This window comes from Clytia hemisphaerica, unplaced genomic scaffold (assembly GCF_902728285.1).
Source record: "Clytia hemisphaerica strain Z4C2 unplaced genomic scaffold, Clytia hemisphaerica genome assembly, whole genome shotgun sequence".
NCBI classification, from domain to species: domain Eukaryota; kingdom Metazoa; phylum Cnidaria; class Hydrozoa; order Leptothecata; family Clytiidae; genus Clytia; species Clytia hemisphaerica.
The window spans coordinates 1,374,036-1,396,825 of record NW_027104101.1 but is presented as its reverse complement, the minus strand read 5'-3'; the positions used below and the strand labels follow the sequence as shown (position 1 = coordinate 1,396,825).

The following is a 22,790-nucleotide window of genomic DNA, read 5'->3' as shown; positions in this document are numbered from 1 at the left end:
TTGATCCAGACATCAGAGCAACCAAACCCTTTGAGCTTATTCACACTGATCTTGCTGGACCTGTGGACCCAGTTGCCAAAGAGGGATATCGATATGCCATGATCTTTGTTGACGATTACTCAAGCTGCTCATTTACCTACTTTCTCAAGGAGAAGTCAGATGCTGTGAAAGCCACCGAAAAGTTCTTTGCAGACACCAGCCCATATGGTAAGATTAAAACATTGAACTTTCATACTGAGATTATTCCCAATGGAGATACCGAAAGAATTCGAAGTGATAATGGAGGGGAGTACATCTCTGAAGAATTTAAAACACTGCTCAGAAATCGTAATATAAAACATGAGCTTACATCACCATACTCTCCGCACCAAAATGGTACCTCTGAACGAAATTGGCGTACCCTGTTCGAGATGGCCCGGGCACTCATCATTGATTCAGGTTTACCAAAATATCTATGGACCTACGCATTGATGACCGCAACACACATCAGAAACCGATGCTATGTTCAACGCATCAAGACCACTCCTTACAGCCTTATCACAGGACGAAAACCTAACATTGCCCAGCTCCACATCTTTGGTACCGTGTGTTACTCATACAACCACAACTACGTGAAGAAGCTAGATCCACGTTGCAAGAAAGGTTATTTTGTGGGCTACGATCGAAACAGCCCATCCTTTCTCGTCTACTACCCTGAAAACAGAACAGTCATGAAACATAGACTTGTTAAATTTACTGATCGTTTCGAGCACAGTGATGATGCATCTGAGCCAGATTTCCATATTGAACCAGCTAACCCAGCTGAAGTTAAGGTCGACGCCAAAGACCACGAAATCAAAGCAGAACCAGTCAGAGCTGAACCATCACAACCAAAGTCGTATCCTTTGAGGAACCGGCAAGAACCCAAAGTCGAAGACAAAGATTCTGTCAATCACGTCCACATTGATTTTTGCTATCATGTCAAAACTCCAGTCACATACCATGAAGCTGTGAATTGCACTGAAGCATCAAACTGGCAAATGGCCATGGAGAACGAAATACAGTCACTGAAACGTAATGATACCTACACACTAACTGATCCGCCAACCAACCGTGCCGTTGTCGATGGGAAATGGGTATACAAAGTCAAAGGTGACCCAGATCAACCAACATTTAAAGCAAGGTATGTTGCCAAAGGTTATAGCCAGATCGAAGGAATCGACTACACTGAAACCTTTTCACCTACCGCTCGTATGGAGACAATCCGATCACTGATCCAACTTGCTGTTCAAGAAGATTTAATCGTTCATCAAATGGATGTCAAAACAGCTTTTCTACACGCACCTATCGATGAAGACATCTACGTATCTCAACCAATCGGTTATGCCATCGAAAATAAAGTTTGGAAGTTGCAGAAATCGTTATATGGCCTTAAGCAAAGCGGCCGCAACTGGCACAAACTCTTACATGACTATGTTGTCAATGAACTTAACTTCAAACAGTCTGCATCCGATCCATGTCTCTTCTCAAAACGTAACGAGAGAGACACAGTCATTCTACTAGTTTGGGTCGATGATATTATTATAGCAGCAAATTCAATGCAACTCCTGAAGTCAATCAAAGAAAGCTTATCTACTAAGTTCGAGATGAAAGATCTTGGACAATTATCCACGTTCCTCGGCATAACATTTGAACACCGAGATGAAACTATCACCATGTCACAAAGTCACTACTTGGAGAACATTCTAAAAACTTTTGGTTTCAATGACTGTAGACCAAGAACGACACCGTGTGAGCAGAACATCAATTCGTACGCTGAAGCCACACACCAAATATACGACAACCACCAATATCGTCAAATGGTTGGAAGCCTGATATATGCGATGACTTGTACCCGACCTGATCTATCGTTTGTCGTAACCAAACTATCTCAACATCTTTCCTGTCCTGATCCTGGAGATTGCGCAATGATAAAACATGTCTTCCAGTACGTCAAGAAGACTGTTGATCGCAAGTTGACCTTCCGAAAGTCATCAACCCCTCTTCGTGTTCATGCATTCAGCGACGCCGATTGGGCTACATCTGTGGAAGACCGCCGAAGCGTTACCGGATACTCTATTAGTCTCAACCCAGAAGGTCCTGCTGTCAGTTGGAAGTCTAAGAAGCAGTCGTCTGTCGCTTTATCAACGTGTGAAGCTGAGTACATGGCTATATCAATTACTTGTCAAGAGACAATTTATCTCAATCGTTTGATCAACGAATTACTCCAATCGAAAACGCAACCAATTATTGTCAAAAATGACAATCAGGGTGCCTTAGCACTCGTAAAGAATCCTGTGAAGCATACGAAAGCGAAGCATATAGATATCCGCTACCACTTCATTAGGGAATGTTATGATGAAGGAAGTATTTTGTTAGATTATGTCCCGTCCGGGGACAATGTTGCTGATATCTTTACGAAATCACCAAAGAAACAGTATCTACTCAAATTCGAACAATTTCTCTTGGGACAAAAGTAAAAAGGAGAAAGTTGCCCTCAAGGGGGGATGTTAATATTTACAAGGATACTCAGTATCTACTTTGTTTATTTTATCTATTTTGCTTTGGTTCCGTGTTTTATTCCATAATGGCAGATTAGCTGCGCGGAACATTCTAGTTCTAATAAAAGCACAATTTCTAGCATAGATGCTAATGTCTCAAGTTTCTGTCTAAATCCACCTCCATCGACTATGAATTCAACAATCAGGAGGAGACTATGTAATGTAACATTTAACTTTTTTGTAATCAGTTTTTAATTAATTTCAATATATACACCACTATATAGCTAAACACCACCATGGTTTCATTAACCCATCCCAACATTGAGAAATCAGACGATGCTATTTATCTTATGCCACTGAATGTGCTAAAGCTACCGATTCTAACATTTAAATCAACGACCCCTAATGTCATGGGTATATGTAGTTGATGCCTAACTACATGCCATGAGAAAAGTCGGCTAAAAAAGCCCTTCTTTAGAACAAAGTAAGGGACTCTTCTTTCTTTTGCAAAAGCTGAAAATATTTTCAAAATTCAATAAACGGGGGAGAGGAGGAGGGGTGGAAAATATTCAAAAATTAAGAAGATTGGGACGGATTGGGGAGGATTTCTTATGAAACCTTAGAATAAAAAGTGTTGTACTAAAAGTAAAATCTGTGAAAAAGGTATGGAAGATGAGAAAAGAAAAAATTAAGGTACCTGTAATTGTGTCCAGCTCAATGTCTCCAAATCCATGACCCAAATATCATCCAATGAGCGATTAGGTAACGGCAACCCACCAATCAAAATCAATTTATTCTGATATTCGACACACACGTGTGAATGTCTCGGCTCAGGATAAATCATAGAGTCTAGTGTACCATCTTTTGAAGTACATCTCAATTTTTCCCATATTTTTGTGTCGTAATTAAAACTGTGTAAGTATCGAAACCCAAAAATACGATACGAAGTAGCCCCGCCTAAAACGTAGAACCGATTGTCTTTAGATATAGAGGCGTGTCGATAGCGAGGCTCTGGGATTGTATCTCGATGAATTGAGCAAAAATTATGAGCAGTCCAAAACATGTTATGAAGACAAAACGAATGCAAATCGTTTTCAAATTCAAGTCCAAGTGTGCCCGCAAAAACGTACAGTTTCCCGGCCGGTGAAATAGTAATGCTTTGTCCGTATTTCGGATTCGGTGCCGCATTCCGTATTTCCGTGCACCCGCATTGTTTGACCTTAATCTCGTTTTCATCACGACCTTGAATTATGGCTCGATCCTTGGCTAGTTTGGTCAAGTTAAACCATTTGTAAGAGCGTAAACAATACAGTGATAAATGATTACTGTTCTGTTCAGCGAATGGGTAGCCGGTGCCCCCAAAAGTGATGATTTTTTGGTCCCAATACGTCATTGATATAGAAGCACCAGATAATGGCGAGCCATTTTGTTTGTCCGGTAAAATGGTCCATGCTTTAGAGGAGGTGTTATATCTGAACAATAAATGCATTTTCAATGATTAAATAACCAATATATAACTGAGAATTAATTACATGCAAATTGACGTTCATATACAGAATGATTTTCACATGCCTCATTTTTCCCATAAGGCAAGCTAAAGGTTATCTCCTCTATTGTGCTTCAATTTTCGGGGGGAGGATACTTAAAATAAACGACCTACCGTATTTGTGGCCCTTCAGGGTCCCTACTCCAAGCGTCCCCAAAGCGAACTGTAAGGGTCGAAATGGGCAAAGATCAGAAAAAGTGCACTCTAAGGGTGTAAAATTTGTAATATCTGACCTGATTTTGCCTAATATCGTTTGAAGCCATTCCCGAGCATTACAAATTTCAATAAAAAGCTTTTGATATGAAATTTTTTTTACCCGGCCAGTAATTTGATTCTCTAAATCATATTCAAAGTTCAAGGAGTAAAGCAAATGCCTTTAACTCTATTTCTTTATTCAAAGTCAAAAATTTTGCCTTTCCGAAAAAAAATCTGCCGATTTTTCGGTCACGTGACCAGGTGTCAGCCATATTTAAATTTTTTTTTGGGTATTTCAAAACCCCTATTACATATGAAAAAAACGAGGTATTACTTATCGTGATATCTTTTATCAATCACTTTATATTGCAATTTTAGTGAAACCAGTCAAAAATCAAATTTTTGTTTGCGTCATATAGCCGTGAAATCATGCGTCCGGAAAGGGTTAAATAATTCAGAGACTTGGGAAGGTCAAAACCAAACCTTAGCATCAGCACATACCTGGCCCCTATTTATGCCTAAGTACCCCCTGTCACCATTAATAGAATGCAATAAATGGAACGGGGCTAAAGCTTTATTGTCACCCAAATGTGAACTATCCCAGTGTGGCCAAGTTACATATCAATATCATACCAATATCTTTGACTATTTACAAAAATATTAAAATTTTTACACCTTGTAGATAAATCAAATGTTTTTTTTTTATAAACATGTGTCTGGCCCTATACCAGGCTCGCATTATGCTTAGCATTCTATTGTTCTCAAACAATAGAGTCATTGTTTAGGTGCCAAAAACTGAGCCTGCATATGCTTATAAACGTTTTGCTTAAAAGAAAAGAACATGTAGTTTCTCAATATTTCAAAATTTTAGTCATATAGATTGTTCACCTCTAATATATCATTCCAATTCTAACGGTATATAACTTCCTACTTTAGCATAACTTGGGCTGAGAATTTGTTTGAAAGGTAATTAAAGTATCTACATACTTTTGAGATGACAGACTTTAATGACAGATACATGATAAATACTATCTCAATAAAACAAAATCAAACACAATCAACTTTGAGGGGCATTTATTTTGCCGATGCCTTGAAAAATAAATATAAAAAGAATTTAATTTTACCATTAAGGGCTATTTCTGGCAAAATATTGCTATTAGATACAAAAAAATAACTGTTTCAAGGCTCGAAAAGCACAAATTTGGAAAATGACATAAATATTTTAAATTTGATAGAAATTTTAAGGCCAATTTTTTTTCTGCAAAAATGTTTGACTTCTATTTCTTTTTTTTATCAATAACCAATCAATTTGTTCCAATATTCGATAGGTAATGAAGCCTATCAGAAAATTTTGAGTATTGATCATTGATTGGATTTGAATGATTGATTAAACTTGCAACCATTAAATAATCAATCTGGATTGATCATCTTAGAGCCAATTATTGAATAATCGATCAACTAATGTAATCGAGCCTTCCCTAATGTCATAATTAGCATAACATTATCGAATACCTATCAATTACTATACGTTGGTCTAATGTCAACATCCCCCTTTTAATTTTGACATCCTTCTTTAAAGATCGATAATCAAAATTTTACAGGAAGCGCAATTGGATATCAGTTGTAATTGTGATAGATTTTCCATCGATTTATCATAAAGATGTTCGATTGATCACAATTGACAGCCAATCGATTAAAAAACTAATCTATTATCAGTTAGAATAGTCTTGATTATCAAAATCAATCGACATCCAATCAATCGGTTGGTTATAAATTAGTCATCGATTGACATTGAGTCTGGAAAATGACAATTAACACATCGCACCTACCTAGTTAACAAAAGGTAACTTCTATCACTTAGGTATAGATTGACACCCCCTACTGTGAATTCTTCCATGAAATACTAAGTAAACGATAATCTTTCTTACAACACAACCTAATCAAATATCAACAAATAATTCTACTTGTAAAAATGAAGATCATACCTGTCTGTTGTGTTGTCTGTATTATTGTTGTTGTGTGTAGTGATGTTCAAGAGCAACTCTTTAATTGTAAGATTCCTATCGCTTTATTGGTGCATATTTACTAACTACACAAACATAAAATACTATGCTAAAAGAAATTAAAACCTCTTTAAGTACTCAAAAACACCAAAAACATGATAAAAATACAAAAATTCAGAGCAAGTCTGAGAGCATGATCAAATCCGCCATTTAAAAAATCGAGCAATGTTTACGAATGCTTGGTTCCACCTAGCACTTGCGGACTGGAATCATTAAATTTCATCTTAGCGAGTGAGCCCATATTTTAGACTTCGAGAATGTTCTAGAAGTTTCAACTACTTTCTTTTTCTAATTTTTTTCAGCACCGCCGCCACCACCGCGAAAGCATATTGTAATACTTTCGCTATGCGAAATTAATAAAACGTCAAAACGACGCTATTCATATACTTTTCACAAAAAAAGCCTAATCTCCTTGGGGAAATCATTTTATTGTTTCAAACTTTTTATAAGTTAGTGAAACTATTTCTTTCTTTAGATTTTTTTCAGAAAAATGTTCTACTTGGCTACATCCCAAGTTATTTATAGCTGTTTTTGTATGGAAATTTAGTGGAGGAAATTGCCAAAAATGAGGTTTTTTGGAGATTTTAAAGGAAAGATACTTCCACAAAAATTTTCCGAAATTGTATTTTTAGATACTAAATAGATACATCACCTGAACCAAAAAAAAATCCAAAATATTCGATTTTTTACCGAGATTAGGGCTTTGAAAGGTGAAATATTCTTCTTCGAAAAACTCTTCGTTCTCTTCTTCATTTAATTTTTTCATCTCAATTTTTCAATTTTCAAATTCTAAAAAGGTAGGTTTAACAGGACATATAAAAAAAGTTCTACATTAATTTTTTTTAAATGCAGAAATCGTCATTTAAGTTGGTGTAAAATCGAAAAATTGGGTATGTCCAGAGCCCTTAAGGCACGTCATGTCGACCTCAAATTCGTATATACAGCAACATTTTTTAAATCTTTTCCATTCTTTTACACTGATGATACATTTGACGTTCTCAATTTGACGTTTTACAACTCATCAATAAGTTCCATTTTCGATTAAATTGAAATTGCCTTCAAACTTTCCGAAGAAACTCTCATAATTGACAGTTTATTGTTTACTGAGCTAATTTTATTGTGAAGATTTCAAGTCATATTCTCACATTCAATTTGAAGTATAAAAAGGTATTTACGAGAAATCTCCCAACTATTACTCGATGTACTCCGAAAACTAATTCAAATTCCCCTTAAAATAAAGATAGAGAGCATCAACAATGCTATCTTTATCATCCTAAGGGCTTTTGATGCGCAAGCTAAACCGGCTTTTGCGACGACGGGAACCGTCTAGTATGATTCTATTTGTTTCAAATAAACATACATTAACAATGTTTAACTCAAGGAGGGACGTTTATTGGAGGAGAAGTAATACGGTATTCTGAAGTATATAAGAATCGAATTTTCCATTACATACGATTATTCTTATAAAAAGCGTTTATATACAAATTGAATACTGATCATGATAAAAATTAGTAATTTAACACATACAATTATACGGTATTGAAAAAGTAATTAAAGCTATGATGTTTTTCAAATAAAATATCAGAGCCAACATCAGCAAAAAGGTGACGAAATATAAAACAGTTGGTGATGAATTTTTCGAATTTTTATTTTATTATTTTTGACCATTATTTTAACAGATAAGGTTTTTATATTTTGCAATGATATCTTCATAGTCTATGAGTCATAAGTGAAGTGACAAAATTAACCCTTTAACGACCGATGACGAAATATCAATCACCTTCGAAAAATGGTTCGGTATTTAAAAAAAACTCGTTGTCGTTAAAAGGTTAATGAAAATAGCTTATTTAAAATATTAAAAAATAAAATAATTTAAAATGGGCCTAAATTCGTAATGCTTGTCATAGTCCGACCACTATCATCTGGAAAGTTGTAAAAGAGTTTCAAGTGAAAATCTTTTCTTTTTTCCGCCATTATAAAAAAAAAAAACAGACAAAATGCCTGTAAATACTCACTATTTAGATGATAAGTGCACCGAAGATAGGCTTTAGTTTAGACGGCAATTTTCGCCCTACCTATTTTCCAATCGTGAATTGAAGCTGGCAAAAAAGTTGGTTGTCTAAAATTAATGCAACTCCTTCTTTTGATGTAGTCCAAACTTTCTGTTTATTTTTGCATACTTTAACAATTGGAATAGGCATGGCCAAAAGACGACCGTCAAAACTAGAGCAAATAAGGGGCGTTGAGACTAGAGCAAAAACGACATTTCTATTTGAAAACAACCACCAAAGTCTGTTATCCAGCCAACATCTTTAAATCATCTATCCAATAATTAAAAGATTTCGGAATTCCAAGATTTGCTAAAGTTTGTTTATCAAGACACTTGTTTCGTTTGAGTTGCTTAGTAACAAACGTCCAGCATTGTCTTTTTAATGGTTTTACATTCATTTGGCAAACATGGAGCTTGTTGACGCGTTTTTTCTGAGTATCGGTTCCACCGAAAACATATAATTCGTTGTTACACATCGTTGCTGCGTGGAAGTAAATTGGACTTGGAAAAGCACTCTAAAAAGGAAGAAAATCAATTATCATTAAGGCTTGGGGACACGAGAAGTTTTTTTCACGTCGGTGCAATGCAACATGCTCCATCCCACCAACGCCAGAAAAAAAATGCAGTTATAAAGGGAGTGTATGCTGCTATTTCAGACCACCATTAAAAAGTCCATGAAAGAAAAAACGAGGTTTTAGGCTTAGTCACTAGGTACTTAAAACTTAAATATTTGGATGGGTCACAGGCAAGAAACAACAAATATTTATTGATTGATAAATTTTCTCTCTACTCTATGGTAGGGCATCTTCAGATCTATCTACTTTTTCTTGCCGTATTATTTATTTATTTTAACTTTCTATTTTTTACTCCTGGAAAGGACGCTGTGAGCAGAACAGATAGCCTAGAAGTGGGTGAACGATAAGGGACCCCAGTGTATTAAGTTTTGGCATTTGTTTATTGGCTAACCCCTCCTATACAAATAATTTTGGGGATAAAATACTTCCTATATTTGACAATAATTATAATGTATAAGATGGCCGCCTGCAACCACGCTCGCAAGCCTTGGAGGGAAAAATAAATTTCTCTGTCTTCACTGTAAGATGAGCTTCTTTGTGAATGGACGACCAGTGCTCGAAGTCATAGCTCTAAACCACCTATAGATTCTACCGAAAGGAGCAAATGCGACGGGTGCGTACTATGGGCGGACAGCCTACCAAAGCCACTATCGCTAGATACGCTAAAGGGCGTGGCGTCGTAACAAAATAAAAGTTAAACTAAAACTTAACCTCTTAAATTACCATTTAACTTTCTATTTTTTACTCCTGGAAAGGACGCTGTGAGCAGAACAGATAGCCCAGAAGTGGGTGAACGATAAGGGAAACCAGTGTATTAAGTTTTGGCATTTGTTTATTGGCTAACCACTCCTATACAAATAATTTTGGGGATAAAATATTTCCCAACCGAAGGTATCCCCAAATTATACTTTTGTCGCGTCTTAACGGTTGCCGGAAGACGCACGTACCTACAAATTTGAGAATTTTTCTATTAGTAAAAGTAGATAAGTCTATAAAAGATATATAGTAAAGATATAAAATATCAACCAGTAGAGAACTCCCTAAATATAAACATAAGATGAAATGTGATAACATATTCAATTATCTTAACTATTTCACGTCTACATCACACAAAGAAAGATAAGACAACAATGTGCACCCGACAGGAAGTCCACCACCAGCCAGGTAAGTGCCGGACTGTGTACCGGATCCGACTTCCTAAATGATGAATAAGCCCAGAATCGGCGGGTTTTCGCAACCAGCCGGGTTTCCCAGACTCAAGGCCTGGCCCCTCACCACCGTGCACAGCCTAATAGCTACAGGAAACTGTCCATCGCGCGTAATTCGTGTGGGACAAAATCTCTCGCTTTATGAAATAGAAAACACAAAGCCTAAAACAACGCTATGGATAATTTCCCGACCGTATCATCCTCGCAGCTGAGAAACTCCTGTCCGTACAGCCGGTCCGGCAGGAGAATCTATCACAGCCTTGTGCATACTAAAACTTAAGAGAGATCCGCCACCAGCCGGGAAGGAGCCGGACTTTGTTCCGAATCTGACCTCCTTATCACGATGGGTTTGCTTCAGAATCAGCGGATTTTCGCAACCAGCCGGGTTGCCCAGAAAGCCGGCCTGGATCCTCACAACTTGCACTACGAACATTTACACTAACATCCTCGCTGTTGAGAAACTCCTAACCGTACTACAGCCGGTCCGGTAGGAGAATCTATCACAACCGCAATTACAAGCCCTTTATTGAATAGGAAAACGGAATAGTTGGTCATTGCTATCAATTCTAGCCATATTAGTAATTCTGAAAAACTTGTTATTGGTAGTACCTCCTTTACAGTCCACTCCATCCTTGTCCATTCTACTACATGCTAGCCAATTGGGCGGTACCAAATATAATTTCTTGATAAATTAAAATTTCTTGCCTTCTTCCCAAGTCTTGACCAGCTATCTGTACAACCGATGCTCTACTTGTGATAATGACTCAATGTAAACATACTCTTCCTTGGAAAATTTTGTAGCAAAAGAACATGTAATAGAAAACGAATTATTATTTTATATACCGATTTTATATTAAACCTATTAAACCTAAATCTATATCAAAGGCCATGAAAAAAGCTATATTTAACTTGCCCCTGATCTGCAGCATGAGCCGTTTATAACTTTACAGTCTTGTTAACAGGCTATCCAAGTCATCTAATCAATGCCCTTCAACGATCCTACTATGTGTTACTCCAAATCTACCTTTGTCAGCCGACTGACAGAGACACTTCAGTCTATAATAGTTATGTAAAATAATATTTAAAACTCAAATTAGAAAAAGCTAGTGTAAATCAATATAAATGCCGTAGAAACAGACTTTTTTGACGTGCACCATCTGTGAACCACCTTGCCTAGGTCGACACTAGCCCTGTATCATGACAGGAGGAACTTTAAAATGTTCAGGTTTCGTGCTTGATTACTACATCCAGCTGGGATCTGTGGGATTGAATTAATGCTTATAAAAAGTAGAATCTTTGTTTGTAAACTACCTGAGATCAAGGAACTTGAATAAAAATAGAAGTTTCTAGTCTACACAATAGACAGATCCAGGCTTTTAGGCCTTACTCTTGGTCTATAGGCACTGCTATAGGCGGCCACTAGTGATCCCCACCGGGAATAGCTTATTAATAGGTTTAAACATAATAGACAACATTCACAAAAGATGTTTATCAATAGAGATTTTAAATAAAAGAATGTTTAAAACACAGCTGATTGGCTTAGGTTTCGAAACTCTCTATTGTTTCATTAAGACCTCAGTGCGCATGCGATTTATCTGGAGAATTTCAATATTCAAAACAAGAGCAGTGCTCATAGCCCGAAGAGTAGGAGTTTTACGCTCGAAACGAAGGAAGATATGACGTAGCCTAAGAAGTTTCTTGCTGAGATAAAAGAAATTTGTTCTCTTTTTATATAATGTTTTTATAAGCACTGTCCAAGACAAAAAGAATTTACCATTTTACCACGGAAAGATATCTTATAAAAGAAAGCATCTGTGCCTTTAGAAGCGTAACTTATATCAACTAAATAGGCCTTTTGTTTGAAAGAAATTTTAAAAGCCAAAAAAGAAAGAGAGAGAATTTTCAAATAACCAAGAAACTTCTATAAATTCAAGTTCCTTGAAATAACCAATGTGTTTACACTTCGTAGAGAAAATTTTATGTTTCAAAGGTGTAATTTTTTGTTTTGGTTTGGCCAGAAATATCTGATCATAATTACTTCATTTATGATGATAAATTGTATTCATTTTAAGATCTTTGACTTATCGTGTTTTGTGAAAATATTTTTGATAACGCCCCTGTCGCAGCTCAAGTGGTTTAAATGGTCAGTCAAGGCGAGATTTGAAAGAATTCTATGGTTTTGCATGGGGTGTATAAGGTGTGGCTCTTCTCTGAAATTGGAGTGGAGTTTTAAAAATTTATTGTTATCTTATTAGCTTGAGAGAAACGCTTTGGAGATTTAAGAGAAGCGAAACGCTTAAAAGTTTTAATGAAGGCAACTACTACACTTAAAGTAGCCCGGGGTCCACTTAAAGCTTTTTTTCTAGACTGGGTGGCGCGATTAAGTGGCCCGGTAGTATATGGTAATATACTTTTGCTTAGGCGGACTGTAAAAGAGTCCGCCAGATTTTAGTTGTTTGTGGAAGGTAATAACAGTATGAAGCAATGTTTTTATTTGAGAATAAGGGATTGCAAATCTGTTATTGATGTCTGTTTCTCATTTTTGATTACATCTTTCAAATCCAAGTAGTTTTTTTGTTATTTGGATTTTAAACATTCTTTTTCAAAATGGCGACCTCACCAAATGCTCCTAGTCTACTTCACTGGAAAAATTATCAAAAAGCAAAGTTCAGCTCGGGTTCAGCTAGTAGTAGACTCTAGTCTACACTTAAAGGGACATTAACCTTTTGACCCCGAATGCCGTACATATAGGCCATTTCACGGTCGAAATGGATCATGGGTAATCAGGACTGATTGCGCCTCCATTACGGCTTCCCGTTGGCTAGACGCAAAAATCTTCAATTTTTTTCAAAACTTTGGACCAATAGTAAGTCGTTATTAGCGCGCAGTGGTCCTGATTACCCATTACGCTTTGCGACTGTGAAATGGCCTATACCTCCTTGATACATTCCAAATGCCGTACATGTACGCAATTTGATAGACACGTTTTTCTCACGCCATATCTTTTATTGGCTTGCTTGGTAATCGTTCAAAAAAAAAAAAGAAAAAGAAAGTAGAGAGTCTAAGCTTTCCGTTAATATATAATGATGTAATGTTATGATCACGTGGTGAGTCAGCACTTTTCGAAGAAAAACACTGATTCAAAATGGCGGACGGAAAAACACTGATTTCTGAGAAAAGTGACTAATGTTTGGAAAGCCATTGTGAGCAGTAGAATGTTTTTTGGATGCTAATTTTTGGTATATGGCTTCAGGAGTAAGTATATAATGATAAGATAATAAAGAAAGATTTAATAATCAAACTTCCCCCACTTTTTTTTGCATAGGAAGTGAAAAATACCAAAAAAGTGACATATTACCGAAAAATGAGAAAAAATTTTGGTAAATGTGGAGCTACCATTTTAGTTAGAGTATTTTATTGGTCAGCCTAAGCTGAGCATTCAAATAGGTAAAATTTTCTTCCACTTCCAGTTCCATCATAAGACGGCAAAAAAAAAATCCGATTTCCCGATCTCACTTTGATTTCTAAACTTTCTTCCGATATCGGGTTAACTTTTTGGGTACTTTTAGCGTGCGTTGTTTTTACAGATCATAATGTGGTGTTTCAAGATGGCGATAAGTCAGATGTGATAAGTCAGTGTTGTGGTGTTGTGGTGTTGTGCCAAAGTGTTTCCAGTGTAAATCTGTTGCAAGCTTCAATTTCTGTCATTTATTTTTTTAACTCGGCAAATCAAACACATGATTTTCATCAAGGGGATTCTTTTTCTACATCTTTTGAAGGTTTAAAGCCTTTTGCTCAAGTTTTTGTTTATGTTGAATTTTCTGACACTTTTTATTGCTGCTTTTTATTTATAGTTTTTGCAATAAAAACATATTTTTCTTGTTTGCCTCTAGGTGGGATTGATGGTGTTATAATGTTATTGGAATTTGATAAAGTTTACAAAAGTACAGCTACTGTCTAAGTTTGATAAAGACTGGATGCAATCGTGCTTAATTTTGGACTTGGTTTGGACGTGTTTGATAAAAATTGTTTGGTTCCCGTCATTTCTACTTTAAAAGGTGGGGGTCATTCGGTCGGTCGGTCGAAAATATTTTTCTTTTAAGAAGCAGCTACATCTTGTTGAAAGGGAATCCGTGTGGACTGATCCGAATTATGAGAAACCGTGAATAAACTGGTTTTCGGTTTACTCTCCATTAGCATGCGGCTCGCTACTGTACTATGATTTGAAAACTTGTAAACACAGAGCGTGCAGAGGTCGACAGTGGAAATCCAGCAAAGCAGCGGAAAAGCTTTCCGACTCTCCAACTCCACCTGCTGACCGTAAATCAGGGTCGGTCAGAATTCAGATGACGGGAACCAAATGATGACATCACATCTCCTATTATTGGACTTGCAAAATTATGACAAATGGTCTTTGGAATTTGATCAATTATATTAATATTAATATATACAGTTCTTGTCTGATCAACTATTTTTCACGCAGTTCCGNACTCCGCTGCCCTGTTGAATTTATTTATTATGGTTGTGTGTTAATTCTGCCAAGGCAGCAAAGCGATTGCCCAAATTCATAGACCAATCAAAAGGGAGTGTAAAGCAAAATGGGGGAAAAATGAGCTTCCTCCCTGCAAAGTTATGAATTTTAAGTTTTGCTTTCGATTATCATTTGCGACCAGCAAAGTCTTCAAGATGGTGGTGTGTGCATGTTGTGTAACTTGACGGTACTATACAAAGTTTATTTATGAAGACTGGATGTAAATTATGTTTTTCTGACCTTGCCAAATTTTGGCTTTGGACTGAATAGCAGTCAGTTTTTACGTACCTCATTGGCCTTGCAGACAACTGACAAATGGTTTCTGTAATTTGACCAAGTCTACCAAAATACAGTTCCTGTTGAAATGTTATAAATATGAACTACGTTTTGCAAAGATTTTGATGCAAATTGTGTTTTTCCGGAGTTTGTGCTTTGTGACTTAAAGTTTGTAGCTTGTTACCTTAAGTGGATAAATTTTCGCGTGGATTAATTTTCGCGATTTTCGCGTATTTTGGCCATTTTCGCGAAATTTTGTCCACGCGAAAAATTTAAAATTATGATTTGTGCCAAAACCCCTAGGAAAATGAAAGAAATTAGGTGAAAAAGAGGCTGATTCGCGAAATTTAGTCCACGCGAAAATTTTCGATTTTCGATTCGCGAAAAAAAGTCCACGCGAAAATTTATCCACTTAAGGTAGTTTAAAGTGTTATTGGAGTTTTATCAAGTAAAACAAAAAGTACAGTTTCTATGTATATTTGATGGATATCTTTATTTTGGTTCTGACGATTTGGCAATTTTCTTATTTTTTTCTAGATAACACTTTGGTCAGATATGGATATTGTCTACATCCAACAGAAAAAATGTATTGTTGAAAACACTCAGCACTTTCTTCTGCACTGCTCTACATATTCCCATGCAAGACAATTTTTGTTCGACAAACTTCAGACCCTAGGCATTATTTTTCATCCGCCACTTAACCCTCCTTTTTTCTGTCGGCTTTTATTATATGGGGATGAAAGTTTGAGTTCAAATCTAAATAAATCTATTCTTTGTTCTGTTGTTGAATTTCTTAACGAAACTGGAAGGTTTAGCGGTGCTTTATTTTAGGCTTTTACCTAACAATTGTAGCTTCCTTCTCCAAGATTTTTTCTTTTTTTCTCTTTATTTACTTATTTATTTATTTTTTTACATAGTCTAGTACCTCTGGCGATATAACGTTAGTTCCTAGCGGGGGGAGGGACTATATTTAATGTTTAAGTAATGTTTTGTAATATATGCTCGTAGTGTACACGTGTTTTTGTTTCAATAAAGAAAAAAGAAAAAAATTTATCATAACTGACTGGAATGAAATTAACAAAAAGTTTAATTACACTGTGTTTCTCTTTTATTTTATAGTAATGAATTATAGCTTAATTGTTTTATGTCATAGAAACAGTGCTACAATGCTAAAGAAAAGTATACTTTGATCTTCTCGTGGGGGGGGGGGGGGGGGGGTTGGAGGAGCTCTCAGGCTTGTTTTAAATAATTTTAAATCAAGTTATCAAATGTTTCACATTTTGTACATTATTCAAGTCTACTCTGTTTCAGTACATCTCTTACATCTGTTAACCCACTTATTAAAGCTATCTAGCTAAGCTCTATTGGCTGACCTTCCAGCCTCGGCTGGTTTATTTGGATTGGTACCCAACCTAAAAGCTGCAGAATTCAATTAGCTTTTCAGGGATAGCTATTTTTTTATCAAAAATGTTGCGGGGGGACAGCGTGAAAATATAAAAAAGAGCGTGGTGGAAAGGTTATAGTAGTAAAATGTAAACATTGCGCGAACCACATGTCATTAACAGTGGGTTCGACTGACAATTCCTGCATTACTAAAAATAGACAAAAAGAACGACAAATTTCATAAAAAACGACAAAAAAGAACGACAAAGAACGACAAATTTCATATTTTGCCATCCACAACCCCGACCGAAAAATATAAAATTTGTCGTTCTTTGTCGTTCTTTTTTGTCGTTTTTTATGAAATTTGTCGTTCTTTTTGTCTATTTTTAGTACTGCAGGAATTGTAAGACAGAGCCTCTCGGAAAGTAACCTTCTTTTTAACAAAAGAAAAAGGAAATTCGAACGTTTTGTAATTAAAGAGAAAAAAACAATAAAATTGACATCCTTAAATAAGATAGTAAAACGTTCGAAAATGTAATAAAAAGAGAGAAAGACTGAACGCAATACGCAATAGGAAAAATTAAAATGCTTTCCTGCTTAATTGGTGAACGATAAACCATATATTTGACAAGAAAAATTGGATATCGAAATTATTCAGTCTCGCTATAATGATATTCGACGAGGCTCGGAAAACACGAGTTAAAAAACACGAGTTACAAAAAACACGAGTTACGTTAAATGTGACGTCATCAATGGGAAATGATGACGTGACAAGTAGATAATTTAACTCGTCAATTTATGGTGCACCTTAATCTTACGAGTTAATTAACTCGTCAATTTATGGTGCACCTTAAATTGACGAGTTAAATTTTCATGAAACCAAGTTGGTCAAAAATTCTAAAATTCAGATTAAAAGGCATACATTCAATATATTATTGAATTGAAAATTTCTCTTCCATGCTTTTTCATTTCCAAAATAGTACCCAGGACCCTAATTTTACATTTTAAAGATTTTTCTTCGAAGCCTGGAATCTAAGTCCTAGAATATCTTTCAATCAGGTAAAATTTCGTAAACCTATTATTAAAATATATCTCTTTTATCACCAAGAAAATCAATGGTAAATTATTCATACTGTTCCATGTTGTCCATTTGGTAGTTGATAAACAACACTTTCATTTCAAATTCCGGAAACATATTTTGCAAACTGTTTTTTGTTTGATGAAAAATGTTGAAAATTCTCGATTGCGTAATGGAAATCGAAAAATAGAACTTTAACAAAGAGGTTACGATTCCTGAAAATAATTCTATTCATTGTCACTTTTAATAAATCTTTTAATTCATTTAATCACCGTTTTCCTTTTTATGTCGTCATTTAAAAATATTATTTTTTAGCAAAACATTTTAAAACTTTTTCGTACAATTATTTTTAAATTGTACTCGTAATGAACCTATTTTGCCTACTAATAATTTTCAATTCAATAATATATTGATTGTATGCCTATTTTAATCTGAATTTTAGAATTTTTGACCAACTTGGTTTCATGAAAATTTAACTCGTCAATTTAAGGTGCACCATAAATTGACGACTTAATTAACTCGTGAGATTAAGGTGCGCCATAAATTGGCGAGTTAATTAACTCGTCAGTTTAAGGTGCACCATAAATTGACGAGTTAATTAACTCGTAAGATTATGGTGCACCATAAATTGACGAGTTAATTAACTCGTAAGATTATGGTGCACCATAAATTGACGAGTTAAATTATCTACTTGTGATGTCATAATTTCCCACTGATGACGTCACATTTAACGTAACTCGTGTTTTTTGTAACTCGTGTTTTTTAACTCGTGTTTTTTTTACTCGTGTTTTCAGAGCCTCATATTCGACTCAGCTTCGCTTCGTCGAATATCATCAAGCTCGACTGAATAATTTTCGATATCCGATTTTTCTTGTCGAATATCTGCTTATTATCATCAGCATGAAAAATACGAGCACTATGAGCAATCTGATTGGCTAAAAACGCGTACATAAATGTTGTATTTCATATTGTACCGTACAAATACGAAACCGCGTTCAAAAAAGAGGTCTGGTAAGCAAAAGATCATATTTTGTACATTTTATGATTAGAAAGGTTTTCTCTTCGCTTTGAATACACAACAAATTATCAAAAAAGTTTATGACATCAATTTTTTGCTCTTTTTAATGACCATTCGATTCTTTTTGGACCTACCCCGGTGGAGGTCCTATAAATTAACCTTTGTCCGTTCGTCCGTTCGTTCGTTCGTTCGTTCGTTATTAGCTTTCCTCGTGATTGGCTCATTACCATTAGTTTTTTCTGATTTTTTGCACAAAGATGCATAACTATAAACCCTCGAATGTGACGGAGCCCGATTTTCAAAAAAAATGTTTTTTGGGCAAATTTGGGCCAAAAAACGGCTAAAAAACGGGTTTTTTGGACTTTGTGAAAAATTAGGTCGTTAATTTTTTCTGATTTTTTGCATGAAAGTAGGGTACCATCGTAGGTAAAAGATGGCTTAAGCAGATTTTTGCAAAAAAATTTTGGTGGCTCAAAAAACGCATGTTTATCTATAAGAATTACTATTAATAAGCATACATCAATGTTCTTAGTCAAATTACTCAATTTCTTTATGAGATAGATGTTTTTTTTGCTCAGGAGGGCTTACTTTAAAAAAATATGTGTGTTTAGACATGAAATTTTAGTTGCTTGGCGTGTTTTTATAGAAAAACTGGCCAAATTCGATATTCTTTTATAAGCACATTATCAATTACTTAGGTATTAGCTTTTCGCGAGATTGGCTCTTTCATTCTTTGTGATTTTTTGAACAAAGATGCATAACTATAAACCCTCGAATGTGACGGAGCCCGATTTTCGAAAAAAAAAATTTGGGGGCAAATTTCAGCTAAAAAACGGCTAAAAAAAGGGTTTTTTAGACTTTGTGAAGTATTGGATCATTGTTTTTTTCAGACTTTTTGCATGAAAGTAGGTAAAAGATGGCTCAAGCAGATTTTTGTAAAAAAAGAATTTTTCAGCTCAAAAACGCATCTTTATCTATAAGAATCACTATTAATAAGCATACATCAATCGTCGCAGTAGAATAAGAGTGCTTTATGTCCATTTTTTGAAAAAAAAAATTTTTACATTTTTTGGGACACAAGACTGTGCTCTTTTGAATGGTGACTTTAGATTTCTTGGATTTTATCTCATTTGGGAGAAAGCTGTCCAAATTTGGACATAAGGCTTTTTACTTTTACATGTGCTAGAATAAAGTGGACTTAAGCTAATTTAAATGTTATGAATTGATAGATTAAGAATAGATTCTTGATATAAAACGACTAGAAACTTATTATATCTACCTGCTTTTTGTTTATCAGTTTCTTAATTGAAATTGTGGGATTGTTTTCATCACTTTTATTAAGCAATTTATACTTAAGTCCATTTTCCAGTGAAATTTATAGAAGGAAAATGCCTTATGTCCATTTCTGTTGACGAATGCGCGCCATTATGGTACACTCAATGGCGCACTCATTGATTTTTTTTTTCAAAAATGTGATACACAACTACCAAAAAGGCAGAATTAGTGAAAACACTTGAAAATTTTACAATAAGTCTTCGTCGTTAGGCTCAAGCAAATAATGAAAACTTTAAACTCGATTTCTGCAAAACAGTGATTTTGGACATAAAGCACTCTTATTTTACTGCGACGCAATGTTCTTAAAATTACTGAATTTTTTGATGAGATATGTTTTTTTGCTCTCAAAGTCTTGAATATGAAAGAATATTTCAAGAGCATGAAATTTTGGTTTCTAAACGTTTTTTTTATAAGAAACAAACGACTAATTTTAACAGATCGTCACTATTTGTGTTCTGAATGATTGTTTAATGGTCACGCTTATGTAGATATCAATTATATATGTGTTAAATGCATAACCAGGTAGGTCCATAAAAGTATCACTTGTTTCGAATGTTTTGATGTCAATTTCATCTAAATAATAGTAAAAGAAAAAAATATTGGAAGAGAAAAAGAAAACAAGTGATACTTTTATGGACCTACCTGGTTAAATGAACGTTAAACAATCATTCAGAACACAAATAGTGACGATTTATTAAAATTTGTCGTTTGTTTCTTATAAAAAAAACGTTTAGAAACCAAAATTTCATGCTCTTGAAATATTCTTTCATATTCAAGACTTCGTGAGCATAAAAAGACATCTATCTCATCAAAAAATTGAGTAAATTGGCTAAGAACATTGATGTATGCTTATTAATAGTGATTCTTATAGATAAAGATGCGTTTTTTGAGCTGAAAAGTTGTTTTACAAAAATCTGTTTGACCCATCTTTTACCTACTTTCATCCAAAAAATCAGAAAAAAACAACGATCCAACATTTCAAAAAGTCCAAAAAACCCTTCTTTTAGCCGTTTTTTGGCCCAAATTTGCACAAAAACATTTTTTTCCTTCGAAAATCGGGCTCCGTCACATTCGACGGTTTATAGTTATGCATCTTTGTGCAAAAAATCATAAAGAATGAAAGAGCCAATCTCGAGAAAAGCTAATACCTCCAAAAGGAGGCCCGGAATTCCCGAGTTATTTTTTCCGAGTTAAAAAAACCGAGTAAGGAAAAACCGAGTTATGACGTCATTTTTGGAATTTAGTGACGTCATTTTTCATTTTATAACTCGGTCTATTTTGCTTCCTTTAACTTTCCGAGTTATTTTCCATTTTTTAACTCGGGAATTTTTGCTTCCTTTAACTTTCCGAGTTATTTTCCATTTTTTAACTCGGGAATTTTTGCTTCCTTTAACTTTCGGAGTTATTTTTGAATTTTTAACTCGGGAATTTTTTCTTCCTTTAGTTTTCCGAGCTATTTTCCATTTTTTTAAATCGGGAATTTTTGGTTCCTTTAGCTTTCCGAGTTATTTTTCTTCATAAAAAAACACCAGCTTTAATCTATTGATCGAAACCACAAGCACACCGCAAATTTACTATTTGCTTGAAAGAATGAATAGAAGAAGAATTTTGTGAATGAGTTCTATGGGGGGGGTACTAAGGCAAGTACGGGTATTTTTTGGACCTTCGAAGGGTCGTAAAAATCACAAAATCTAATTTCAGTCTCCCTAAGGCTTGTAAAACAGCCGAAAGTTCCAATAAGGGTCACGAAATGTCGAAAAATTTTCCTCCAGTTTTTTTCTCGATTTTTGCGGCACATACCCGTCAGCTCGCAACCCTAGTACCCCCGGATAGTCTGTGAAATGATTGATTCAAGAATCGTTGGTGCTTCATTCAAAATTTTTACAGCGAAGGGGGAAGGACTCTTGTCATGTCACTTACAGTATTCTTTAATGAAATAGGGAGGAAATCTTAATTTTGAAATAGCTTTATCTCATCACTTACCTACTGTATTTTTTGAGATTTACTACACAGCATTTATACTGTAAGATTTTTTTATTCACTTGTTTGTTGATTATTCATTTTATTCAAAGCAGGTTAAGGTTTTTCTAGTTGGTAATGGATGGTTATGTCTTTGATTTTGGTTGGTATGGGATCAATAGATTAAAGCTGGTGTTTTTTTATGAAGAAAAATAACTTGGAAAGCTAAAGGAAGCAAAAATTCTCGAATTAAAAATTCAAAAATAACTCGGAAAGCTAAAGGAAGCAAAAATCCCCGAGTTAAAAAATGAAAAATAACTCGGAAAGTTAAAGGAAGCAAAAATTCCCGAGTTAAGAAATGAAAAATAGCTCGGAAAGTTAAAGAAAGCAAAAATTCCCGAGTTAAAAAATAGAAAATAACTCGGAAAGTTAAAGGAAGCAAAAATTCCTGAGTTAAAAAATGGAAAATAACTCGGAAAGTTAAAGGAAGCAAAAATTCCCGAGTTAAAAAATGGAAAATAACGTCACTAAATTCCAAAAATGACGTCATAACTCGGTTTTTTCTTAACTCGGTTTTTTTAACTCGGAAAAAATAACTCGGGAATTCCGGGCCTCCAAAAGTAAGCCCTCGTGAGCAAAAAAAACATCTATCTCATAAAAAAATTGAGTAATTTGACTAAGAACATTGATGTATGCTTATTAATAGTGATTCTTATAGATAAACATGCGTTTTTTAAGCCAAATAATTTTTTTTGCAAAAATCTGCTTGAGCCATTTTTTACCTATGATGGTACCCTACTTCCATGCAAAATATCAGAAAAAATTAATGATCCAATTTTTCACAAAGTCCAAAAATCCCGTTTTTTAGCCGTTTTTTGGCCCAAATTTGCCCAAAAATTTTTTTTTTCGAAAATCAGGCTCCGTCACATTTTGGCCACCACCATTTTGCACCTTTGTACCAAAAATCAAATGATTCCTATGATTCAATCTCGAGAAAAGCTGGTAACGAACGGACGGACGGACAGAGGTGAATTTATAGGACCTCCACCCCACC

The 22,790-nt window shown here is 35.0% G+C and overlaps 1 protein-coding gene across 2 annotated transcripts in view; it reads right to left on the bottom strand.

The window, feature by feature from the left end:
- Window positions 1-22,790, bottom strand: part of LOC136813049 (kelch domain-containing protein 10-like) — a 128,030-nt gene that overhangs the window by 28,002 nt on the left and 77,238 nt on the right. The window contains exon 5 of one of the 2 annotated variants that reach the window (XM_067069567.1): window positions 3,217-3,991. In XM_067069567.1, the coding sequence (XP_066925668.1) occupies window positions 3,217-3,991 (775 nt within the window). Of the gene's footprint in view, window positions 1-3,216; window positions 3,992-8,464; window positions 8,889-22,790 lie in introns of those variants that run through there. The other variant, XM_067069565.1, reaches the window with a different exon arrangement.